At 31.6% G+C, this 23,237-nt stretch overlaps 1 protein-coding gene across 3 annotated transcripts in view; it reads left to right on the forward strand.

Moving 5' to 3' along the window:
• The window catches only part of LOC142321401 (rifampicin phosphotransferase-like), an 82,060-nt gene extending 60,048 nt beyond the window's left edge, over positions 1–22,012 (forward strand). The window contains exons 23-27 of one of the 3 annotated variants that reach the window (XM_075359445.1): positions 5,985–6,212; positions 11,427–11,529; positions 13,402–13,606; positions 18,526–18,600; positions 21,752–22,012. In XM_075359445.1, coding sequence (XP_075215560.1) covers positions 5,985–6,212; positions 11,427–11,529; positions 13,402–13,606; positions 18,526–18,600; positions 21,752–21,822 — 682 coding nt within the window. In that variant the 3' untranslated portion in view covers positions 21,823–22,012. Of the gene's footprint in view, positions 1–5,984; positions 6,213–11,426; positions 11,530–13,401; positions 13,607–18,525; positions 18,601–21,751 lie in introns of those variants that run through there. The other 2 variants (XM_075359444.1, XM_075359446.1) reach the window with 2 other exon arrangements.
• The last annotated feature ends 1,225 nt before the right edge of the window (positions 22,013–23,237 follow it).

Below are 23,237 nucleotides of genomic sequence, written 5' to 3' on the forward strand. Positions count from 1 at the left end.
GAACATTTTTGTTTATTTTGATGTCCAAATCCTGAAACATGCTCTATACATATATATGTAATGTTATATGAAATAAAAACCACCAAAACACAGTAATTATATAAGTTAAACTTACCATATTAATTTCCAACAACTACTTTATGCTGTATACTGCCTCTTCAGTTGTTATTAAATTCTATATCTATTACATTAAAACATATTGTTTTAATTGTTTGTCATTTTATTCTAAATTATGTTTTATATTTAGAAATTTTGGATATTATGATGTACAATGACGTACATGTCAATTTTGCTAGACAATAAAATAACAAATAAAAGAATATGTTTTAATGTAATAGATATAGAATTTAATACCAGCTGAATATGCAGGATCAAAAACTAGTTATTGTAAATTAATATGATAAGTTTAACTTATCTAATTACTGTGTTCTGGTGATTTATATTTCATGTAGTATTACATTTTATTAATACAGTGTTCAGTATGTTAATGAATTATTTAAATATTTAAAAATAATATTATGTAAAAATATATACATTTTTTTTTTTAATTTGCAGCTATATCAATACATTGTGAATGCAGCCTCTTTTGGTCATTCCTGTTAACCATTCTTCCTGACAAACTCCGCCTCCACTTTCCTCCATGCCACTGTCTCAAGCCTTTCACTTCTAGTTGTCTCCAGCAGTCACCTTGATTTTCTCATCCTGTTGGTCTACAGGTCTTCCTCTTGGTTGAGTCAGATATCTCAGAGATCAGTCTAGCACCAAAGCTGTCCAGCAGCCATCTTCTCATCTTGCAGTGTGACCTGCCCTCTCCCACTTAAGATGTTTTTTATGCTGTAGCATATTTGTTATTTTGTAATAGATCTAATAGTTACTGCTGTCACTCTATCTAGTCTAGTCAGTCCCAGCATACTTCTTTCCATTCCTTACTGTTCTTAATCTTAATTTTTACTTTATTACATTGCTCAGTGTCCATGTTTGGCAGCCATACCTGGCAGGAGACACTGATCAAATACTTCTTTAAAAACAACAGTTACGCCCAAATTCTTCTGTCCTAGTTTTATACCTCATAAAACTTCTGGAAGTAGTGAATTATTTATTTTGATTTTGAGTTGTCCTAAGTAGGTATATTCTTCACCACTTTCCAATTCATTATCCTTCATGTGATACCCATTGATGACATATCTTTGTTTTTGTAGTTAATCTGGAGCCAACCTCTTTACAAACTACAAAGAGATCATTCATGAGCATTTGCAACTCTGTCAAATTCTCATCAAACAGCACAATGTCATTGGTGAATCTTAGATTCATGAGTTTTTCTCCATTAATTTTGATCTCTACATGCTTTTCATCCCAGTTGAGTCTTTTAAATGACATTTCTAGGATCGCTATAAATATCTTTAAGTATATTGAATTACCTTGTTTCACCCCTTTTTCAATCTTGAACTTGTCTGTATTTTCTCAAATACTAACAAGGGCTGATAACTCTTTATAGATATTATTCAGTATTTTGAAATAAGGTTAGCAGGGTTGTCATAACTGCTAAATGGTTGACAGAGTTGAGTGCCTTTTCAAAATCGATGAATGCTAGGCAAAGAGGCACACAGTACTTTTTTATTCTAGTTGTCATTTTAAGTAGTAGCTGGATGTGATTTGCAGTACTGTATTCACTATGAATGCCAGCTTGCTCTTTTGGTTGGGTTTGATCCACTAATCTACTTATTCAGTTATTAATGACTTTTGTGAAGCCTGTACACAACTGGAAGAAGATATATTGGGAGAAAATGTTTTTATATCTTCGGTGTTACCTTTTTTACGTAGGAGAATTATTAATGATTTGTTCCATTGCCTTGGAACAAATCAATCTTTTAAGCCATTTGGTAAAGATTCGAGTTAGATAGATGTATGTCTCATTCCCTGTCAATTTCAACATATTCAGTCAGTCCACCAACCTCTGTTGCCTTGCCCCTCTTCTATCTCCTATTGCCTATCTAATCTCACAGGGAAAAAATTCTAGTTTACATTGCTCACCTATTGGTATTTTCAAATGTTTGTCTTTCCCCTGTGTAGGAATTCATAGAATTTTCCTGTGTAATATAGTATGTCCCTTTTGGTTGTTAGTCTGTTACCATTGTCAGTTAAAGCAAATGGTTGCCTTTTCGCTAACAAAATTTTTAACCTTATTTTTGTTTAACCTTTCTGTAGACCTCCTTATTCTTGATAGTTGCCCACACAAGCTTTCGATATAGTTCTTGATATCTTCTAATTTTCTTTCTAACAGTCCTACAAACTGCAATAGATTCAATAACATTCATTTGGTTCAGTCTCTTCATTTCTCTTCTTTTTTTTAAAAGCGCTTTAGTGCCTTCAGACAATTTTCCTTTAAAAAATTAAATTTTTTTTTCCTTTAGCTGTCTTAAGTTGATAATTCCCGTTTCTTTCTCACAAGCTGAACATTTGGGAAAATTTTGGCTCTAACTAGTCTGTGGTTGCTACTCGTATCAAATGTATCCTGGACAGTGTGCATAGTACATAATTTATCTTGTTTTTTTTTTTTCACATAATCAGGACATCTCCATGTCCATCATCTATTGAATATTTCTTAAAGAAAGTTTCATGATGCATATATATGTGAAGATTCAACAAATTGAACAAGGCTATCATCACCTCTTTCATTTCTCAATCCCAAAACAAATTTGCCCACCACCCTATTTCACCACGCTGCCCGGCATCCACTTTTGCATTGAAATCCCCCATAACCACTTTAAAGTGCCTACCAATCTCTTCCTATTGCATCAAATTCTTAATCTTCATGACTCAGTGTTTATAGATATGCTTATCAGCAATTTGTAATATTTTGTTAATTGGAGCTCAAGTCCAGCCACATGATCTGATACACCCTCCTCTTTAATGACTCTATCTTTAATATTCTTATTGATCAGAAATCAAACAACATATGTGTTCATATTAGAGTATCTCATATGGTAAAGCATATTACGAGACTATAACTGTTGGTAACTTTCATCTTGCTGTCAAACTTCACTCACTCCATATATGTTCCATTCAACATTTCTCAACTCCTCCTCTAGTTTCTTTAATTATACTTTGTTACTTACTAAGCAGCAGCTGTAAGCATAGATTTACAAATTGCTGCGTCTTTGTTTTTTTGGTGGCTGGTACTCCAGTATGACCAGATCCGAGTGAAGGTCAATCTGGAATGTTTTACTTCAGTAACATCCATCATAATCAACAACCATAGCTTGAGGATTAGGAATGGCAAGATTAAGAGGTTGGATAGTCAATGAACAATTGCCCTTTTAATCGCCTTTTACAACAAGCGGTAGGTATTCTGGGAGGATTCTTGGATGCCCCACAAACAGCAAGGACATATTTATATACAAGGGTCATTCAATAATTAAATAGAAAAATAGCTATACAACAAAAATGGTTTATTAAATAAATACAATTTTTCTGTCTACTTTTCCACGTAATCCTCACCAACTTCTCTACACTTGTCCCATCTTTTTACGAATCTTCTTATCCCCTCAACAAAGAATTGTTTACCTTGATCTCAAAGCCAGGTTTTTACTTTTTTCTTTACCTCTTTGCTGTCGTTGAACTTGATGCCACGCAAAGCTTCTTTCATCGAACCAAACAAATAAAAATCCAAAGGGGCAAGATCAGAGCTGAATGGAGGATGAGGTAGGGGCTACCAGCCCACTTTGCCAATAGTTTCCAGCATCAGTATGAGGTCGAGCGTTGTCTTGCAGCAGAAGCATGCCTTTCCTCTGCCATCCCAGGCATTTCCTCTTCAACACGGCCTTGACTTTATTCTCAGTCATGGCTGAATAGTATAGACTGTTGATAGTGCATTGTTCCTCCAATTAATCACAGAAAATCAGACCATGGGCACTCCAAAAGAAGGTTAATGTGACCTTACCAGCCGATGGTTGAGTTTTGAATTTCTTATGGACAGGCGATTCAAGGTGTTTCCACTGCATGCTTTCACGCTTGGACTCTGGCTCAAAATGATGTATCCAAGTTTCATCACAAGTTAAAATCCTGTCCAAAAATGCTTCACCTTTGTTATTGAAATGATTTTTGAGTTCGGTGCAAATGCAAAATCTCTCGGCTTTGTGATGAACGGTATGCTTTCTGAGAAACGCATCTTGCACAAGTTTTACAGTAGTTCAGTTTATTTTGAATGATGGAATGAGTTGTGCCAACACTACATTAGTAGTACACCGATGGGAATGTCACTCGTGGCATTTGTATCAGTGACATCCTTTACCGAGGTGGACTGGAATATGTCAAAAGCCGAGGTTTTGAAGATGCCCTCCGGTAAAGCCCATAAGGGCTCGGAACAGAGGGGGTGTCTTCCCCTACAGTCAGGATGTGCTCACACTTACTTGACATTTCTCAGCAATTTGTTCAACTGTAAGTCGTTGTTTTTCTTGGATAAGTGAATCAATATGAGAATCTAATGCCAAGATTGACACTGTTACTGGATGCCCGGAGCAGGGCTCGTCAGTCACGCATTTACGGCCACTTTTAAACTTTTTCCACCCACACATAAAAACTTGCACGGTTCATGCAGCTACTGCCATGTATTGTTTGTTCATCTAAGAGAATATTTGTGATGGTTGTTCACTTTCCAAAAGTAAAAATCAGATCACGGAATGCTTTTCTTCAAAAGTACTTTCTTTGAGCAAACATACCATCATAACTAAGACTTTAGAAGTTATGTTTATGTAAATATTAATCGAACAGCTGACTAACACTCTTCACAAGGTTGCCAACTAACAAAAGTTTCAATCGCCTGCATTAAGTGTTTCCTTCACTAAAAATGTTGTTTGTTTAATTATTGAATGACCCTTATGTGTGTGTATATATATATATATATATATATATATATATATATATATACACTTTTTTTTTTTGAGTATTCAAATAATTCATTAACATTTTGACCATTGTGTTAATAAAATGTAATATTATATAAAATATAAACCACCAAAACACAGTTATTAGATAAGTTAAACTTACTATAGTAATTTCCAATAACCAGATTTTGTGTTATTTTGCATTTTCATTGGTATTAAATTCTATATAAATTGTATTAAAACATATTCTTTAACGATTTTTTATTTTTGGAAATTAATATGGTAAATTTAATTTAACTAATTGCTGTGTTTTAGTGATTTATATTTCATATAATATTAAATATATATATAAAATATATGATTATCTTATATATACATATATATATATGTTTTTCCTCTATATTTTATAATGATTGTTTAACAAATCAAATGACCATCTAATTTTATGTTTTTAAATAAACATTTTATGTTTTTGTGCATTTTCTTATTTCCCACCGTGATTTTCTTGGTTTAATGTCCTAGCACAAGTACAAGTAATATTGTACAGTAATCAATTATAAAATTTCTCCTGAACAAGGAGATCAAGCTTTCTGAATTATATTCAAGACTTCAAATACAGGAATGAATGTTTAATACAATCAAGAGTGTATTATTGGGCAAAATTATTTTATAAACAAATAGAACTTATACGTAGAAAATGAACCTCAAATTTTATGAGTAAGATCTTTAGCTATTTTTGATAATCTATAAAAACAATGAAATTGTTTAGATTAATAATGAGTGACCTTTGCACAAGCTATCACAAAAGTTAGGAATCAGTGTTGAGAGAATACTATACTTAAAATAACAATACAGTAGTATGCCAAGTCTGGAATTAGAAAGCTTTCAAAACAATGAAACAATCAGATTGCTTCTATAGACTACTTTATAGAATAATATAGGTAATAGATTTTGGTTATGTTCTGATAAAAAGATATAGAAAATATAATATTTATTAAAATTTTGTTTTAATCAAAACCACCTTTTGAATCGATACTTTTAATTCTTTATGGATTGCTATCTTTCTTTGAAACATAAAATTTCTTTTTTCTTTTCTTTTAGGAAAGCTCTGCAGTTTATGTTTCCTTTTTGCCAAAAATCAACTGAACAAAGAGAAGTGACAAAAAATTCATTGCTACTTGTTATTCACACGTTCCGTATTGCTTTTAATCAACTTGGTAATCTAATGATTAGAGAGAATTATTTACCTCATCCAAAGCTTATTTTCTTTTGCTCATATTATGAAATTAAAAAACTATTATTAACAAGAGATTCTATGATTTTACACAAGTAAGATAATTTTAATATTACTTTTTAACATATTTATTAAACAATATAGGATATTTAAAATTTAAGGAAATTACGTCATTTCTTCTTACAATTAAGGAAAGAAATTATTATAATCTTAAAAGTTGTTAATATTTACTTGGAATGAATGCAGATAGGAAGAATGACAGAAACTGGTTTGACTCATAAACTGAGGTAGAAGATACAGTTAGATTTACATTTCTATGCTTGGAGCTAAGCAAGATCAAAAAAAAATTGTACGATTTTATGTGCACTTGATGAAAGTGTTCATACACCCCATTTTCTTATTGCATTAACATTGTTTCATCATTAACTTTCTTTCAAAATAAAATTAAATCAGAACCTCCAGCTTCAGTTTGTTATTATTTATCACAGTTTACAAATATAAACCTTCAGAAAACACCAGTTCATAAGTTTTAAACTGTATAATTTTCAGTGTACAGATATCTTTAAATTATTTATGAGCAGGTTTGTGATAATTTTTAATAGACTTTTTTGAAGATTATTTTCTTATGGTGAAGAATTTAAATTTTAAATATGTTCACTTACAATTGTTTAAAGGGATTTTTTAAGTTGAGGAGAAATTTTATGTATCCTAATTTATAGGCTACTGATTGATAGATTTAACATTATAATTGGTATTATTGATGATACCAACATGGATGCATACAGTTGTTGCAGTCAAAGTTATGAGCTTTACATGAAATTGAGCTAATATACTTTTGAACTTTTTTTTTTTTAAATAAACATTTGAGATGAATTTTTATTCTCAACTTTGTTTAGTTGTTTATTTATTAAATTTTCAAATAGCAATAGAATGATAACAGAAAAAACTGAATATCCAATCTCTTGGGTTTAGTTTCATTATATCATCCCATGACCAGCAAAATCTAGAATATTTTCAGGAGTAACATCCTGGAAGGGGAAGAATGGAAATAAGAACAAAATAACCTGGCCAATGCTACCTTTAAAAAACTGGCTTTTGTAAGTCATTAAGTTAAACAATATTTTGCACACTGAATGATGTTAGCATTTATTAGTGAATTTTCTGTAATTCACAGAAGCTTTTCTACAGTCTGATTATTGCATTTGAATTTTCAATAATAGTAATTGTCTTATTTATCTTATTATACTGTTAATTATAGTAATTATATTAATTACCTCTTATGAGGTAGAGTGTGTATACGAAGAGATTGATGAAGCAATTAAACACGTAAAAGAAGATGAAAATTTAATAATAGTTGGAGATTGGAATGCAAGCATTGGAAAAGGCAAGGAAGGAAATATAGTGGGTGAATACGGGCTGGGCAAAAGGAATGAAAGAGGGGACTGACTTATAGAGTTTTGCACGAAGTATAATTTAGTAATTGCCAACACCCAATTTAAAAATCATAATACAAGAATATACACTTGGGAAAAGCCAGGCGATACTGCAAGGTATCAGATAGATTATATCATGGTTAAGCAAAGATTTAGAAATCAACTCGTAGACTGCAAAACTTACCCTGGAGCAGACATTGATAGCAACCATAATTTGGTGATAATGATATGTAGATTGGGGTTTAAATACCTGAAGAAAAGGTGTCAGATGAATCGGTGGAATTTAGAGAAGCTTGAGGAAGAGGAGGTAACGAATTTTGAGGAGGACATCGCAAGAGGTCTGAATAAATAAGATAAGGTAGAAAATGTAGAAGAAGAATGGGAGAATGTTAAAAAGGAAATTCTTAAATCAGCAGAAGCAAACTTAGGCGGAATAAAGAGAACTGGTAGAAAACCTTGGGTTTCAGACGATATATTGCAGCTGATGGATGAACGTAGAAAATATAAGAATGATAGTGATGAAGAAAGTAAAAGGAACTATCGGCAATTAAGAAATGCTATAAACAGGAAGTGCAAACTGGCGAAAGAAGAGTGGATTAAAGAAAAGTGTTCAGAAGTGGAAAGAGAAATAAACATTGGTAAAATAGACGGAGCATACAGGAAAGTTAAGGAAAATTTTGGGGTACATAAATTAAAATCTAATAATGTGTTAAACAAAGATGGTACACCAATATATAATACGAAAGGTAAAGTCGATAGATGGGTGGAATATATTGAAGAGTTATACGGAGGAAATGAATTAGAAAATGGTGTTATAGAGGAAGAAGAGGAAGTTGAGGAGGATGAAATGGGAGAAACAATACTGAGATCTGAATTTAAGAGAGCATTAAAAGATTTAAATGGCAGAAAGGCTCCTGGAATAAACGGAATACCTGTAGAATTACTGCGCAGTGCAGGTGAGGAAGCGATTGATAGATTATACAAACTGGTAGAGGAGAGTGGAAGAAGTGTTAGGAGAAGACCAATTTGGTTTCAGGAAAAGTATAGGGACAAGGGAAGCAATTTTAGGCCTCAGATTAATAGTAGAAGGAAGATTAAAGAAAAACAAACCAACATACTTAGCGTTTATAGACCTAGAAAAGGCATTCGATAACGTAAACTGGAATAAAATGTTCAGCATTTTAAAAAATTAGGGTTCAAATACAGAGATAGAAGAACAATTGCTAACATGTACAGGAACCAAACAGCAACAGTAACAATTGAAGAACATAAGAAAGAAGCCGTAATAAGAAAGGGAGTCCGACAAGGATGTTCCCTATCTCCGTTACTTTTTAATCTTTACATGGAACTAGCAGTTAATGATGTTAAAGAACAATTTAGATTCGGAGTAACAGTACAAGGTGAAAAGATAAAGATGCTACGATTTGCTGATGATATAGTAATTCTAGCCGAGAGTAAAAAGGATTTAGAAGAAACAACGAACGGCATAGATGAAGTCCTACGCAAGAACTATCGCATGAAAATAAACAAGAAGAAAACAAAAGTAATGAAATGTAGTAGAAATAACAAAGATGGACCACTGAATGTGAAAATAGGAGGAGAAAAGATTATGGAGGTAGAAGAATTTTGTTATTTGGGAAGTAGAATTACTAAAGATGGACGAAGCAGGAGCGATATAAAATGCCGAATAGCACAAGCTAAATGAGCCTTCAGTACGAAATATAATTTGTTTACATCAAAAATTAATTTAAATGTCAGGAAAAGATTTTTGTAAGTCAAACTTGGACAATCGGAGTATCTGAGAAGAAAAGATTAGAAGCTTTTGAAATGTGGTGCTATAGGAGAATGTTAAAAATCAGATGGGTGGATAAAGTGACAAATGAAGAGGTATTGCGGCAAATAGATGAAGAAAGAAGCATTTGGAAAAATATAGTTAAAAGAAGAGACAGACTTATAGGCCACATACTAAGGCATCCTGGAATAGTTGCTTTAATATTGGAAGGACAGGTAGAAGGAAAAAATTGTGTAGGCAGGCCACGTTTGGAATATGTAAAACAAATTGTTAGGGATGTAGGATGTAGAGGGTATACTGAAATGAAATGACTAGCACTAGATAGGGAATCTTGGAGAGCTGCATCAAACCAGTCAAATGACTAAGACAAAAAAAAAATCTTATTTAACCTTATTTTAAGCTAATTTGTCAATTTATCTTTATCTTATGGATGTGTGTATACATACACACATGAGAGTATATAGGCATGTGTGATATTAAACTTCAGCTTGAAATAATGTTAATATTTTCTATTTTTATTTATAGAAATCAAATGAATAAATAAAAAGAATAACTTTAAAGCGCTTTTCTAGGACTAGTTACATTCCACGTCAATAATAAAATAAAACAATCATATTATGATATACTGTTCATTAAATGTTGTTGGTTTTTATTAAATTAATCTTTAATATTTTCATAAAGTGACTTATGGAATTAATTTGTATTATTTACATATTAAACAGTATTACCAACTATATTAGATAAAATGTTTCTTTTTGTTGGTATTTACAAAAATTATATTTTTCTACCTGTATTTAAAAGAGAAAAAATGATATATTGGTTGTCCCAAAAGTTACGTGACCAAGAAATCAAATATTCCAAAAGCTGAAAACAATACTTGTGCTTGTATAATTGTATAAATTAAAGTTCCACTTATCAACACTTTTCAAATATATTTCCAAGTACTTTCGGAGTTGCTACTCCATCATCAGGGATTTCTTATAAGATTTTTATTCAAAATTCATGTCATATGTATAATTATATTTAAATTAAAATTGTTACATTCTGACTATTATCTTACAAAGTAACATCTAATGGACAGACATTACAATCTTATTGACATATAATTTATTTTTTTATTTCTTGATGAGCGACTATTATGAACATAACAATTTTAATTTAAATATAGTTAAAAGAATAAAAAGCAAAGGAGCCGCATATCTTATACATATGAATTTTGAATTAAAATCTTATAAGAAGTTCCTAATATGGAGTAGCAACTACGAAAGAACTTGGAAATATATTTGAAAGGTGTTGGTAAGTGATTCTTTAGTTTATACAATTGTACGAGTATTAATACCAGCTGTTCCAAATGCTTAGAAAATTAATACTTGTCTATTAAATCAACAATAAATTTGTTATACATAGTAAAATTTATTATTACATTTTTTTAAAATCTTACAAGAGTTGCTTAAAATGATATCCATGTACTTCAGTACATTTTTCACAGCGTATTTTTTTTTTACATTTATAACCAATTTTTTACATAACTATTTGTTTGCATTAAATGCTTTAAATCCACCCTAACATACAAAATTTAATACAATTTTTTTTCTACATTTAACGTACAAAATTTAAGATCATATCATTTTAAAATTTCATTCAGTAGTTATTAGTTTATGTTACAATATGAATTTAAAGTTCCTTAATACCATTCACGTTACTTTAAATAAATAATTAACGTAATTTTAAGTCATATCTCTGATCACCATCGTCAAGATTTTTTTTTGCGAAGATGAGATGAAATAAAAAACTTCTTTTAAGGAAACATATCATGGGTCAGTTAAATATGAAGTTAGGAAGCAAATCATTCCAACCATGTGTGATACATGTGATAATATTTATTGTAAATAATCTTGTTAATTTATCTAGTAAAAGCTACTAACTAGTCTAGAAAAATTAAAATTAAAGTAAAATAAAAAAGCTCTTATACTTATTAATTTAATATATTTAGTAGCCCTTATTAATTACGTTTTTGTAATAGCTTTTTTTAAAAAAATTAAAATTTCATATTATTCCTCATACATATTATGTTTTTGTTCTAGAGCACTAAGACGACAACGCCTATGGGATCAGTGGGACATTTTAAGATTTCCTGAAATAATGAAAAGTTTACCAACACCAATATCACTTGAAACAATTGCTATAGTAATACCTTGTCCTATTTTTTTTTTATCAATATAATTAAAATTTCACTTGTTTGTTTTTCAAACTTATATTATGGTATAAAATAATATTTTATAACTTTTATATACAGGGTTAATAGAGTTTGGGAATCTTAAATAAATGTTCAACAGTTAAAAACATAAAAATGAAATTTAGCAAATGCTACTATCTCAAAAAAATGTTTTTGGTATGAGCCACTGCACTTTCAAGCCATCATGGAGAGCAACTCATAAAGTTTGAATAGAAAGAACACAATTGTGATAAATCATTTTAAGGGGGAAGAAGAAGTTAAAATTTTGATGTAAATAAAAATCAAATCTAACAACTAAATTGATAGCCATGTAATATTTTTCACACTTGTCTCAAAAGTTGCCTATAGTAAACTCCAAGTAAAAGAGGTCTTGTACAAAAAGTAGATTGTCTTGAGGCAAGAGCATTTGCTTAAATTAAAATTTTTTAGTGTTTGATTGACTATTGAGAAATTATTTTAAAGTATTGTTTTAAACTAAGTTAATAGGTACTTTAAACCACTTTTGAAACTAGCTGTAAAAACATTAGTCACCATTTTGGTTAGGGTCACCATAGCCCAAAGATTGTTAAACTTTTTTTTTAATGTCCTTTAAAATGGTGTCAAACTTTACTCTTTCCATTTAAAATCTTTGTGTTGTCCCCCCCCCCCCACCATGGAAGCTCTGTGAGTGTTTAGAGTCCATTGTTCTGATACAGAAAAAAGTAGATTGTTTTCAAGTATAAATATTTGCTAAATTTAATTTTTCTATGGTTAATGGTTGAAAAGTTATTTGCTGCTATACTTCATGACCACCATGAACCATATTATTTTATGAACCATATTATATTATTTTATTTTAATGACTACAATTTTTCTGATTAATATTTCAGACTTGAATGTATAAATTATTTTAACCATGATAAAAATTATGGAATTACTTTAATTAACTTAAGACTATATATATTTTTTATCACTTTATAACTGATATATACTGAATAGAACTTTTAGCACAAATCAAAGATTCAAAAACACATTCTTTAGTTATGTAAAATAGAGATAGATTGTATATATATATATATAAATGTATGTTTACTGCTTAGGTTTATTACATTATTTATATTAATTAAAATATTTTATATCAAATTACTTTGATATAGATCAGATTAAGCCACGAGTGAATTTTTATGCAAGCAATATCATTAAAAATACATTCATAAAGACCTGCTTGGTCTCATATTTCAGTGTAATTAAATTTTAATAAAAGAATCTAGATTAATTGACCAGTCTGGTTTAAGAAGGAATGAAAAGATTACTGAGGGAATACTTTCTGAAGTTACAGAAATTTTTAACTATTAACTATTAAGAGACATATGATTTTACTGTGAGATGATTTTACTATAGTTTATTTGTATTGCTTGTCTGTTCTTTCTCAGAACGAAATCATTTAAATGAAAGCTTAATTGATTAATTAAATTTTGCTTCCAACACAAACCTCAACATACTTAATATTGAATAATGGATAGTATTAAGTTTAAATTTTTTAATTTATACAGAGTAAACATATTGACAATTCAAACCAGTCGACTGAAGTATCCAATTCTGAAATTAAAATCTACGAATTGGTCACATTCTCATTTAAATAACCAGGTTTCTTCTTTCAACTTTCCAAAACAACATTCTAATAAATTATAATGAATGTATTGACCTGTAAAAAACTATAAAGTATTACACAGTTGTTCAAAGTTAGAGCTTAGTATTATTATACAAATTTGTATATTATTTTTTTTATATTCTCACTGAATCTGTATTAATAATAAATCAAACTTATTTTTTTGTTATAATAGAGTAATGATAAGCTGAGTGTGAAAGGAACACTTGTATTTCCTGGTAGAGCAGAAGGTCGTGCCTGTGTAATGTTGGATTCAAAAGAATTATCACAAGTACAAGCTGGTGATATTCTAATTACAATAAGTACAGATGTTGGATGGACCCCACTTTTCCCTCTACTTTCTGGTATTGTAACTGAACTTGGAGGACTCATATCTCATGGTAATTTATGTGTTTCTAGTAAATATCACTATTGTGTTATTAATTACTAACAAATAGTATGCTGTAACATTACATCTAATTAATGCATTTTATCTTAATTCTCACACTTTCATTTCAATAATGATAAACATCCCTGACAAATTTTATATGTTACAGAACCAACAAGTTGAAAGAGATGCAGTCTTATTCAAAGACTAAAAAGTGTTATTATAGCAATATTACAAACAATAATTAATTATAATATTTTTTAAAGTCAATTTTATGACTCGTATTCATCTGTACTATTATATAAATATAAATAAATAACTTGATCCACCAAGTACAGAATAAAATTAAATTAGGTAGGATGACACTTACCTTATATCATTATATACACACAAGAGTACTTTCACAATTTTCTCATATCTTTAGTTGATCCAATCTTTTAATTGTTCATGTAAAATTACATATTATAAATACGCAACATTAACAAGATAAATTCTTGATAAATACAATAAAACAAAATTTGATAAAAGTTTGGATATAAACTTTAAAATCAATTTTAATTAAAATGAAATTAAAATTAAAATTTTTTCCTTTTAAATTTCAAATTTAAAAGTTAAAAATTCCATATATAAAAATATGTCGTCAAATAATAAAAAAATATTATTAATTAATAAGGTATGCAAGTTCAATGCAAATACAAACTTAAAGTTAACAAGGCGAAATTCATATTCATGAAAAACTGCAGGACTGTTGTTTTTTTTGGCTATAACAGAGTTGGAGATATAACACTCCAGTACAGACTGGGCTGTCCTACTGAACAAAGTGACATGCTTGTCAATCCATTCTAAACAAGAAATGTTATCTGTTTAAAATAGGTTACTGTATTTTTGGAAACTGTAATTTCTTTCTGATTATGGTAATAACTTAATTAAAAATATTAATTTACATTATTGTATTCGTAATTGAAATAAATTTAACCTGCAATAATTAAATTAAATAACTGTCTTCACTAAAGTGATATTATAGTTCACAGCAATATATTTAAAGCTGATAATAATAATTTGGATATATAGGCCTACAGAGACCCAACAAGTTGGATGTAGCTGTGGAATAAAAAACAATATTTTTATATTAATTCAGTAAATAATTAAACGATCCATACTATCTTAATACAATCCTTAAACAGTTTCATTTGTAATTTTTGTAAAACTATATTCTGTAGTAGGCCAGCAATCCTCAATTCCTGAGCTTTACTCAGTTTCACTTCCACTGGATTTAATCTCTAATTCAACTTCACTACCTGATGTCTCATCATCCCTTCTCTTCATCATCCCTGTGTTTACAACTTTACTTTTTGTGGCATCTTCCATTAATGCATAGGTTTTCCAGTAAGAATCCATTATCTCCTGAACTTTCAACACTGATTTTTTCTAATCTTCTACAGTAATTGACGGAATTACATTTAATTTGTGGCTTTCAGTTCTGTTAATGACATGTGGGACATATTGCAGTCTAAATAAATTAAAAAAAAAAATTAGATTCTAAATAAATTCAATTGGGTTAAAATCTGGGTGGTAAGGTGGCAATCTAAGCAGTGTAATTCATTTGTTATTTAGTATTTCGTCTAATTCATATTGTGGTTCTGGGCGGTGTAGTTCAACAATTTCTAAAAGTTATTTTTTATTAGATCTGGGTCGTAGTTAATTTCATCTTTTTGGAGCCATTCCTAAATATTTTTTTCAATGAATTGGATGATGGAAGTTTATTTTTTTGTTTATTATGGAAAGGTGCGCTACCTATGACCAAAATACAATTTGTTGGTAGACTTGGGATAAAACTTCCTTTTCAATATACTTCAAAAAATTTTCATTGTTCATCTCTTTGTGATAATCTTCTGTTTTGCTCTTGGAATCGTACATTAGAAAAGCACCATCTATGAATCTCATGTTCCCACCCACATGAGCCACAATTAAATAGTCACCAGCACTACTATTAAAAAAAATACCTGTTACATAGTCTCTTTGCCAGCACTTTTTTACCATATAATGTGTATGCCCCCAAGTTTCATCTAAGTATATTACCAGAGGTCATCTTCAGAACCTCCGCAAAAGGCATCTCTCAGCCTTGCTCTTGCCTCAGTCAGGAAGCCACCAATGTGAATACCACATGTGATATTCCCATCAGTGTACTACTAGGAAATGAACTCTTTAAAACAAAACACATCTATTTCGAGTCTGAGTGGCAACAACAACAACATTAACAAGACTGAGTGGCATGAAGGAACTCAATTAAGTCGTAACTACCTACCCAATAGGTTAGAAGTTAAGTTCAACACACAACCATAACATAACACAAAATAAGAAATAAAAATAAAACAGAATATTAGAAAAACATCAGAACACCTTATAACCCAGAATAACAGAACCGAAACACAGGAAAGACCAGGCAGAACCTTAAATTCCCTTGGCAATCCATTCTCTTGCCAGGTACCCCATGAAATTTTCAACAATTACTCATTCAGCTCGGTTTTTCCAATCCTCATGGAGACCCAATAATGTCGAGCCGACAAATAGTCTTTGTGTGCATAAGTTCGTATTTTGCACATTTGTAAATTACAAGATATGCATCATCTAGTCCACAATCTGGACACACATCTGAATCCACCAGGCCAAGTTGCTGAAGTCTATCTCGAAGGTGCCATGACCAGAAAGAAATTACATTACATACTTCTTAGGGTGAACCAAGGGGCGCCCCGCAAACCAACAGTGTCTGGGAAGAGATCATGTGTATAACGATCATCCTCTGCCTCATTCCATCTGGCCTGCCATAAAGCATTGCCATGCCATTCTATCTCACGAATCTTTTCTGAAGTCAATTTACCTGACTTCTTAGCAGCATAAGACTGCTGCTTTTCTAACGCAGTTAAATCTATCAGTTTAACTCCTGCATTCACCAAGATTGCCTCCCGTGAAATAGTACGGTAACTTCCTGTTACCATTAATAATATAAGGTATAGAGCATTTGATAATTTATCCCCAATAGTCTTTAAATTTCAGCCATCCACCCAAACAGGTGCCGCATACAGCATAATTGCCTTGCACACACCCTTATACAGGATAATCATTGTCTTAAAATTAAGACCCCAATCAGGATTGACCACTTGTCAAATACCAAAGAAGCCACGACAGGCCTTCTCCGTGACGTAATTAAGGTGCTTCTTGAACTGCAACTTCTCGTCAAGAAACATCCTGTGGTACTTTTGAACTTGATCATATTTAATATGAAGGCCTGATATCGAAACAGGAACTTGACGCCTCATTGCCAAACAGCCTTTAAGAAGCATCATCGTGGTCTTTGCCGGACTGAACATCACCTTATGTTGATGACCCCACAACTCAAATATCCTGCATGCCTGGGTGGCTCAGAACTCAACCTCCCTCCACAAGCTTCCTTCAACCAGCAGGAGTCCATCGTTGGCATAAGCCACAATGAGACACCTGCTAGGCAATCTCAGCTGCAGAAGGGAATCAGACTCCATCACCCACAACAATGGATCCAACACACTGCCTTGAGGACAACCCTTAGACAGTGTCTTGCCTACCTCATGCCTGCCCTTGCGAAACAGCACATCCTAATGCCTTAAGTAACTTTGCATTTCTCGTAGTTCACTACAGTGCATTGTCTCTTTCATAATTGATGAACGACAGAAGGCCATCACAGATTAAATGCATCGGAGATGTCCAGGAAAATTCCCAAGACATATTCCTCCTTGCTAGCTCTTACCACATCCCAACCCAGTAGGGGAAGCCTTGTGATGCTTCCAGTCACCACACTCCCCCTCCTGTTCTACCCATTTCAGGATGAAACCCATACTGATTTTCCATCAATAAGTATTTTTGAGATCAGCCTCTCATTTATCTGCATGTACAGAACCTTTTTGCAGACCTTATCAATAACTGGCAGCAATATTAACGGCCTATACAATGGGATCCTTGTTGCCTCCTTTAAAAAACAATTAAACAATACCCTTCCAACATACCAGGAAGTATCCTCCAAACAGTAATTTTTAAACACATGTGTGATTGTTTTCACACCAACCCCAACCAAGCAAACAAGGAGCTCTGCTGTTATTCCATCAAAGCCTGGGACCTTGTCCCTACCTAAACTGCAGATAACATACGCACTTCAGCATTGGTAATCTCCAAGGACACTGCACTGCCATGAAACTGAACAACCTCATGCTGCACCCGCCGATGGTATGCGGTTTCTGCAGCTTCACTGTCGTCAGGCAGTAATTCATCAAGTAATTTGCGTAAGATCTCAGACATGTCTGAAATTACACCAAACCAGGTCAAGAAGGCAGACAGAAGAATATCCTTACATCGTTTGCGTCCCAGTACCCTATAAACAACTTCCTACGGATCCTTGTTCCCCTGCTCATGCATAAAGGAACACCAGGAATCCCACTTCGCCATCCGAACTTCGTGAAAATATTGAAATCTACGATCTCTGTATGCAGTCACAAGAATTTTCTGCCATTCCGAACCACCCTCATATTGAGAAGCTTTTCGCAAACGACTAACAGCCTTTTTCAAAGCTGACAATTCCCTGCTTCACCATAGAACAAGCCTCTCTCAACCAGAACTGTGGGGAATTTAATTTTTGGTGGCATCAATAAAGGCTACTGACAGACTCACTTTCAAGTCCTTCAAATCCAGAACCTCCAGACTCCGATCCAGAACTCAAAGCCTGGCCAAAAGTAAATGAACAAATTTTTTCCAGTTTGCATGCCTGTGCAGAAAATGACCCTGCTGAATCATATTATACATATAATTACAGTGATTATATATATATATATATATATATATATATATCACATTATGGTATGACTTTCATAAACTTACATTATAATTAATTGACTTTATACGTTTTAGGTGCTGTAGTAGCCAGGGAATATGGTGTGCCATGTCTTGTTGGAGCCACATCAGCTACTTCAGTTTTTAAAACAGGTAAAATTAATAAAAAGTAATTATTTATCTTAATAATACTGCAATCTAAGTCAGTCAAATATAAACCGAAATTTTGTTTTTAAAATTTTTCCTTTCAGTTAAAAATATAAAGCACATTTATTACTTTTTTGCAGTCTTCTTGAAGTTCTAAACATTTTTCCCAACATGAGAGGAGCTTGTGAACCCCTTTGTCATAAAAAGTTTGAGGATGTTTTGTGAGCTAATCATGCACAAACTTCTGTACTTTGTTGTCACTGTGTAATCAATGTCCTCCCGTTGCCTCTTTCAGCGGGCCAGACAAAAAGAAATTGCAGGACTGTGAGGAATTCTGAGGTTTCCCAGTAAATTTTGTCCAGTTCATCCTAAGCGCTAATAGCTGTATGTGCGCCTAGCATGGTTGTAAAAAAGAATCACAACTCTGATCGGCTGATGCCTTTTGTTCCAGTTGACGACTCACTTTATCCTAGAGCTGGCAGACATATGCAGCAGATACAGTATAAAAAAAAGAAGAAAATATGCCTTTCCAATTCCAAAATATGGTTGCAAGAAATTTTCCAGTTGACAGATATTTTTCTGGCTTTACAGGACAAGGCTCTCCACTCGCTTGCTATTCATACCTCTAATTTTGATTTGGCAGTGGAGTGGTGGCTCCATGACTAATCTTGTAAGACTATTCAATACAAAAAAATTCTTTCCCTCTCATTGAAATTGACTTAAGAACCTTTTGCAAATTTCCTGTCAGGCCTGTTCCTGATTCAAAGTCAAAAGTTTTGGAACCCGTCTCACACAGACTTTGTAGAACCCAAGATTTGGATTTGTTTTGTGATAATGAAATGAGTACTTTCATGACTGATACTACTATTCCAATGCAGTTTTATCAACTGTAAGGTGCTGATCATCTTCAATGATGTCACAGATTGATCAAATGTTGTCATCTGTCACACTTGTCCTTGAACACATATTACTCTCCTTTTTTACAGCTTTACACCCTCCTTTTATTTGCTAGCATAAGTGTAAATTTGGGTGTGTTGCTACATTATATTCCCAAACTGCGCATACTATCTAATCAAAATTTTGGAGGGTTTGAGGCCCTCATTTATGAGAAACTAATATGTTGTGCCACTAATTATGAAACCTCTTGCTCTGACATGATGTTACTGACCAGACGCGAATGCTGAGATGGCTGAAGTATTGATTTCCTCACCAGATCTCCTATATCATATACCTGCTGATAAAGTAAAGACTGTTTTAATTGTTTAGATTACGTTCTGGTTCATTCTGTACCCGAAAAATTGGTTAGTTGTAATGCAAAATTAAATGCTTGTTTCACCAGCCAACATAACTTCTTTAACACATGGATTAGGGTGTGATTGTGACACACAAAATGGTATATCAGGCAAGGTATTTAGATAAAGTATTTACTGTACTTTAAGAGAAAGATGATGTAATTAAAGATAAATGTGGGTAAAAAACTGTAAACAATATAAAAAGGTATTCAACAAAGTCAGCAGTTCTATTTAATTTTAAAGTCACAAATATTTAATAAATTTGTAGCAGTCATTGAAAAAGACAACCTTCACACATGCTTGGAAAAAATTGGCTTAAATAATGACAATTATTGAAGGAAAAATATTTTTGTTAAGTGAGTGAATTTCTGACAGATTTTACAAGGAGAGGAGAAAAAAATTACTGAAAATGACATGCGAGAGTAGTTGGAAGATGGCGATACTAATCCTGGGTACAGAATTATGAATGATGAAGAAATAATTTATGAAATCCTTTTCCAGACTGAAAATGGTTCTGAAGATGATGAGGTGAAAGAAAAGGAGGTGATTAAACAGTTCATCCTTTCTATTGTTTGTAGATACGGTTGATATAATAATTTCATATATCAATTTATCACAGACGTACAGGCATATTATGAAAATTTTAGACAGTTTAAATAAATTATTACTATAAAAAAGCAAACTCAGTCATGTAAGCAAATAAAAATTGACAATTTCTACTCCCAGCTTCCGTCAACTTTGTGTTAGTAGGCTAAATCAAACATTACGCATATCTAATTTTTTTTTTAATTTACCATAATTAATGTTTTAGAACTATCATTGTGTAGTTGTATGTGTAATAAAAGAGAGTAAATTACTTTTACTCTTTGTGTTTACGTATATTAGTTTTTTCCCTTAAATTACATATTTTCATCTTAGCTTGGACTCTGTAATACAAGTAAGTACAATAAAAAAAAATTAATTTAAGTATTTACTTAAATTAATTTTTAATATAAGGTAAATTAATTATAAGGTATTTAATAATGAGATGTGAATGAATTTACTGTGTAGGCCTGGAGATGTACATTTAATATAGGCTTACTGTAATACTATACTTGAAATTTGATGTAACAGACTTTCCCAACAGTGGATGGGCACTTATTGTATAAGAAAATTGAACGGGCAAGATTGGTGTGAATAGTGGTTAAGTTATGATTAATCACTGGTACAATTTCAAAACAAGCAGTTATTTCTGCAATATTCTGGCACACATTATTCCGTATGTTATAGTTTGTTTGTTTCTGAGTGTCCAACAAAGATTTCTCAGAATTTCCTTCTAATGACCCACGCTACTGACAGTTGTGTCATTTTAAAAAAATTAAAAAACTATGTTTGAAATATTATTGTTCATTTTCACTAAAACCAATCTTCTGGTTCATGTATTGTGAGGTGTATATGATTGGCAATTAAAGAAGAATTCTCAACAACAATGCAAATTCCTGTTGTCTTGGTGTAGAAGATATCCGATCTGTATGTCTCATGCCATCATTAATATGTCATGAATTTTATGTAGTTTTATTTTTTGACCCATTAAAAACAAATTATGGAATGTGAACCTTCTACAGTGAAACTTACCAAAGGTGGACTCATTTTAACATGTTATCACTTTGGACACATAAGCTGGTATGGTATTATATGAAACAATAGTTTCAAATCAATTTGTAACATCCCTAGAATAAAGTCTAAATAAAACATAATGTACATAAAACATAATCAACATGGCTTGATTTTTTTATATAAAATTGTTGGACAAATTGACTTTTAGTAGTGTAGAATCTCTTGTAATTGAACTTGGTAACTTTTAATTTTATTTTTATTTTTTCTAGGTGACAAGGTTATCTTAGATGGTGCAAATGGTATTATTTATAAAATTACTGAAGAAATGATTGAAAAATGACATGGTTTAAGAAATTTACATATAATGTTGTTTAGATAACAATAAAATACTTTATTAAAAGAATAAATACATATTTATTTTTAAGAAAACCAAACTATTTATATTAATAAAAATGTGAGGAACTTTCTTTATTTTAAAATTTATCATATTGATAAATATTTTTCAATAAGCATTATTTTATTCTAAAATACTGTCGTATGTTCACGGCTTGATCATGATATCGAGAGATTGAAATTGAAAATATCTATGTAATTACAATTTATTAGTTAAGAACATAAATAAAATACGACAAATCAAAAATAACAATGACAGTAAGAATAATAAATGACAATAATAAACAACTCACAATAATAATCAGAATAATAACAATAATGACAACAGCAAACAATAATAAACAGATAATAATCATAGTAATCACAACAATAATAATAATAAACAGTGGTAACAAACAAAACAGGATTTAAAGTAATTGTCAGGATTTATTTACAGGTAGTAAATACTGAAAACCAGAATTCAGTTCCATTGACAAAATATATTAGCATGACCACTAATCTTAACATGTTTAACAGCTAGCTTGTATTAACAACAACAGTACAATAGATAAGACAATTATAAAGTTCTTATACTGTAAATACCTCTGCTGTTCACAAATAAAATTACCCTATGAATTTCATTTATAGTCTTAATAGTAACTCACCGAACCACTTTTGTTTTCATATACTGGAATTACTTGCGACATTACCTTAATCAGCATCGAACTTGTACACACTAGATATTCACTCCTTCACTGACTCACCGACCTCCTCACAGAATACTTTTCCATCGAACTCAGGTAATAACTAACTCCTCTCTTAGAACTCTCACATTACTGATTTCAACTCATCTTCCGTGGAGTATTTATACTCCTATCCTCTAGACCTGCAGGATCAGACCCCATTTGAGCATGAGAACGATCAACTGAGCACTTTCATTTTCCCATGCACTCCTACTCTGGGCCGGTAACTCTTCTCATGGAACAACATCTGATGTGTGTCAGTGGGCAGTATAACAAAGGATGATTGATTGTTAAACGGATCTGTTACCTTTACTAAAAGGGTTCCTTTTAGCCCCTTTCTGGATTCTTCCTATTATTATATTTTCTACTGCTTTTTTCTTAATTGGCAGGAATACGTTACTCAGGTCCAATATATCAGTCTTGTTACAATACTATTTTGATAAATATAAACTGAACTGCATCTCTCCATTTAATGCAGTGGTGCCGTGTATTTCTATATTTAAAATTGTTCAAGATATTAAGATAAAGCCCGTTTTATGTAAATGTATAATATATCTAGATTTTTTGTTACTAAAGAGAAATGAGAAAGTTGGGATTTAGCATTATTACATTATTGTGAGATGCTTTTATTTGTTCAACT

Source organism: Lycorma delicatula, chromosome 3, assembly GCF_047948215.1.
Source record: "Lycorma delicatula isolate Av1 chromosome 3, ASM4794821v1, whole genome shotgun sequence".
Taxonomy (NCBI): domain Eukaryota; kingdom Metazoa; phylum Arthropoda; class Insecta; order Hemiptera; family Fulgoridae; genus Lycorma; species Lycorma delicatula.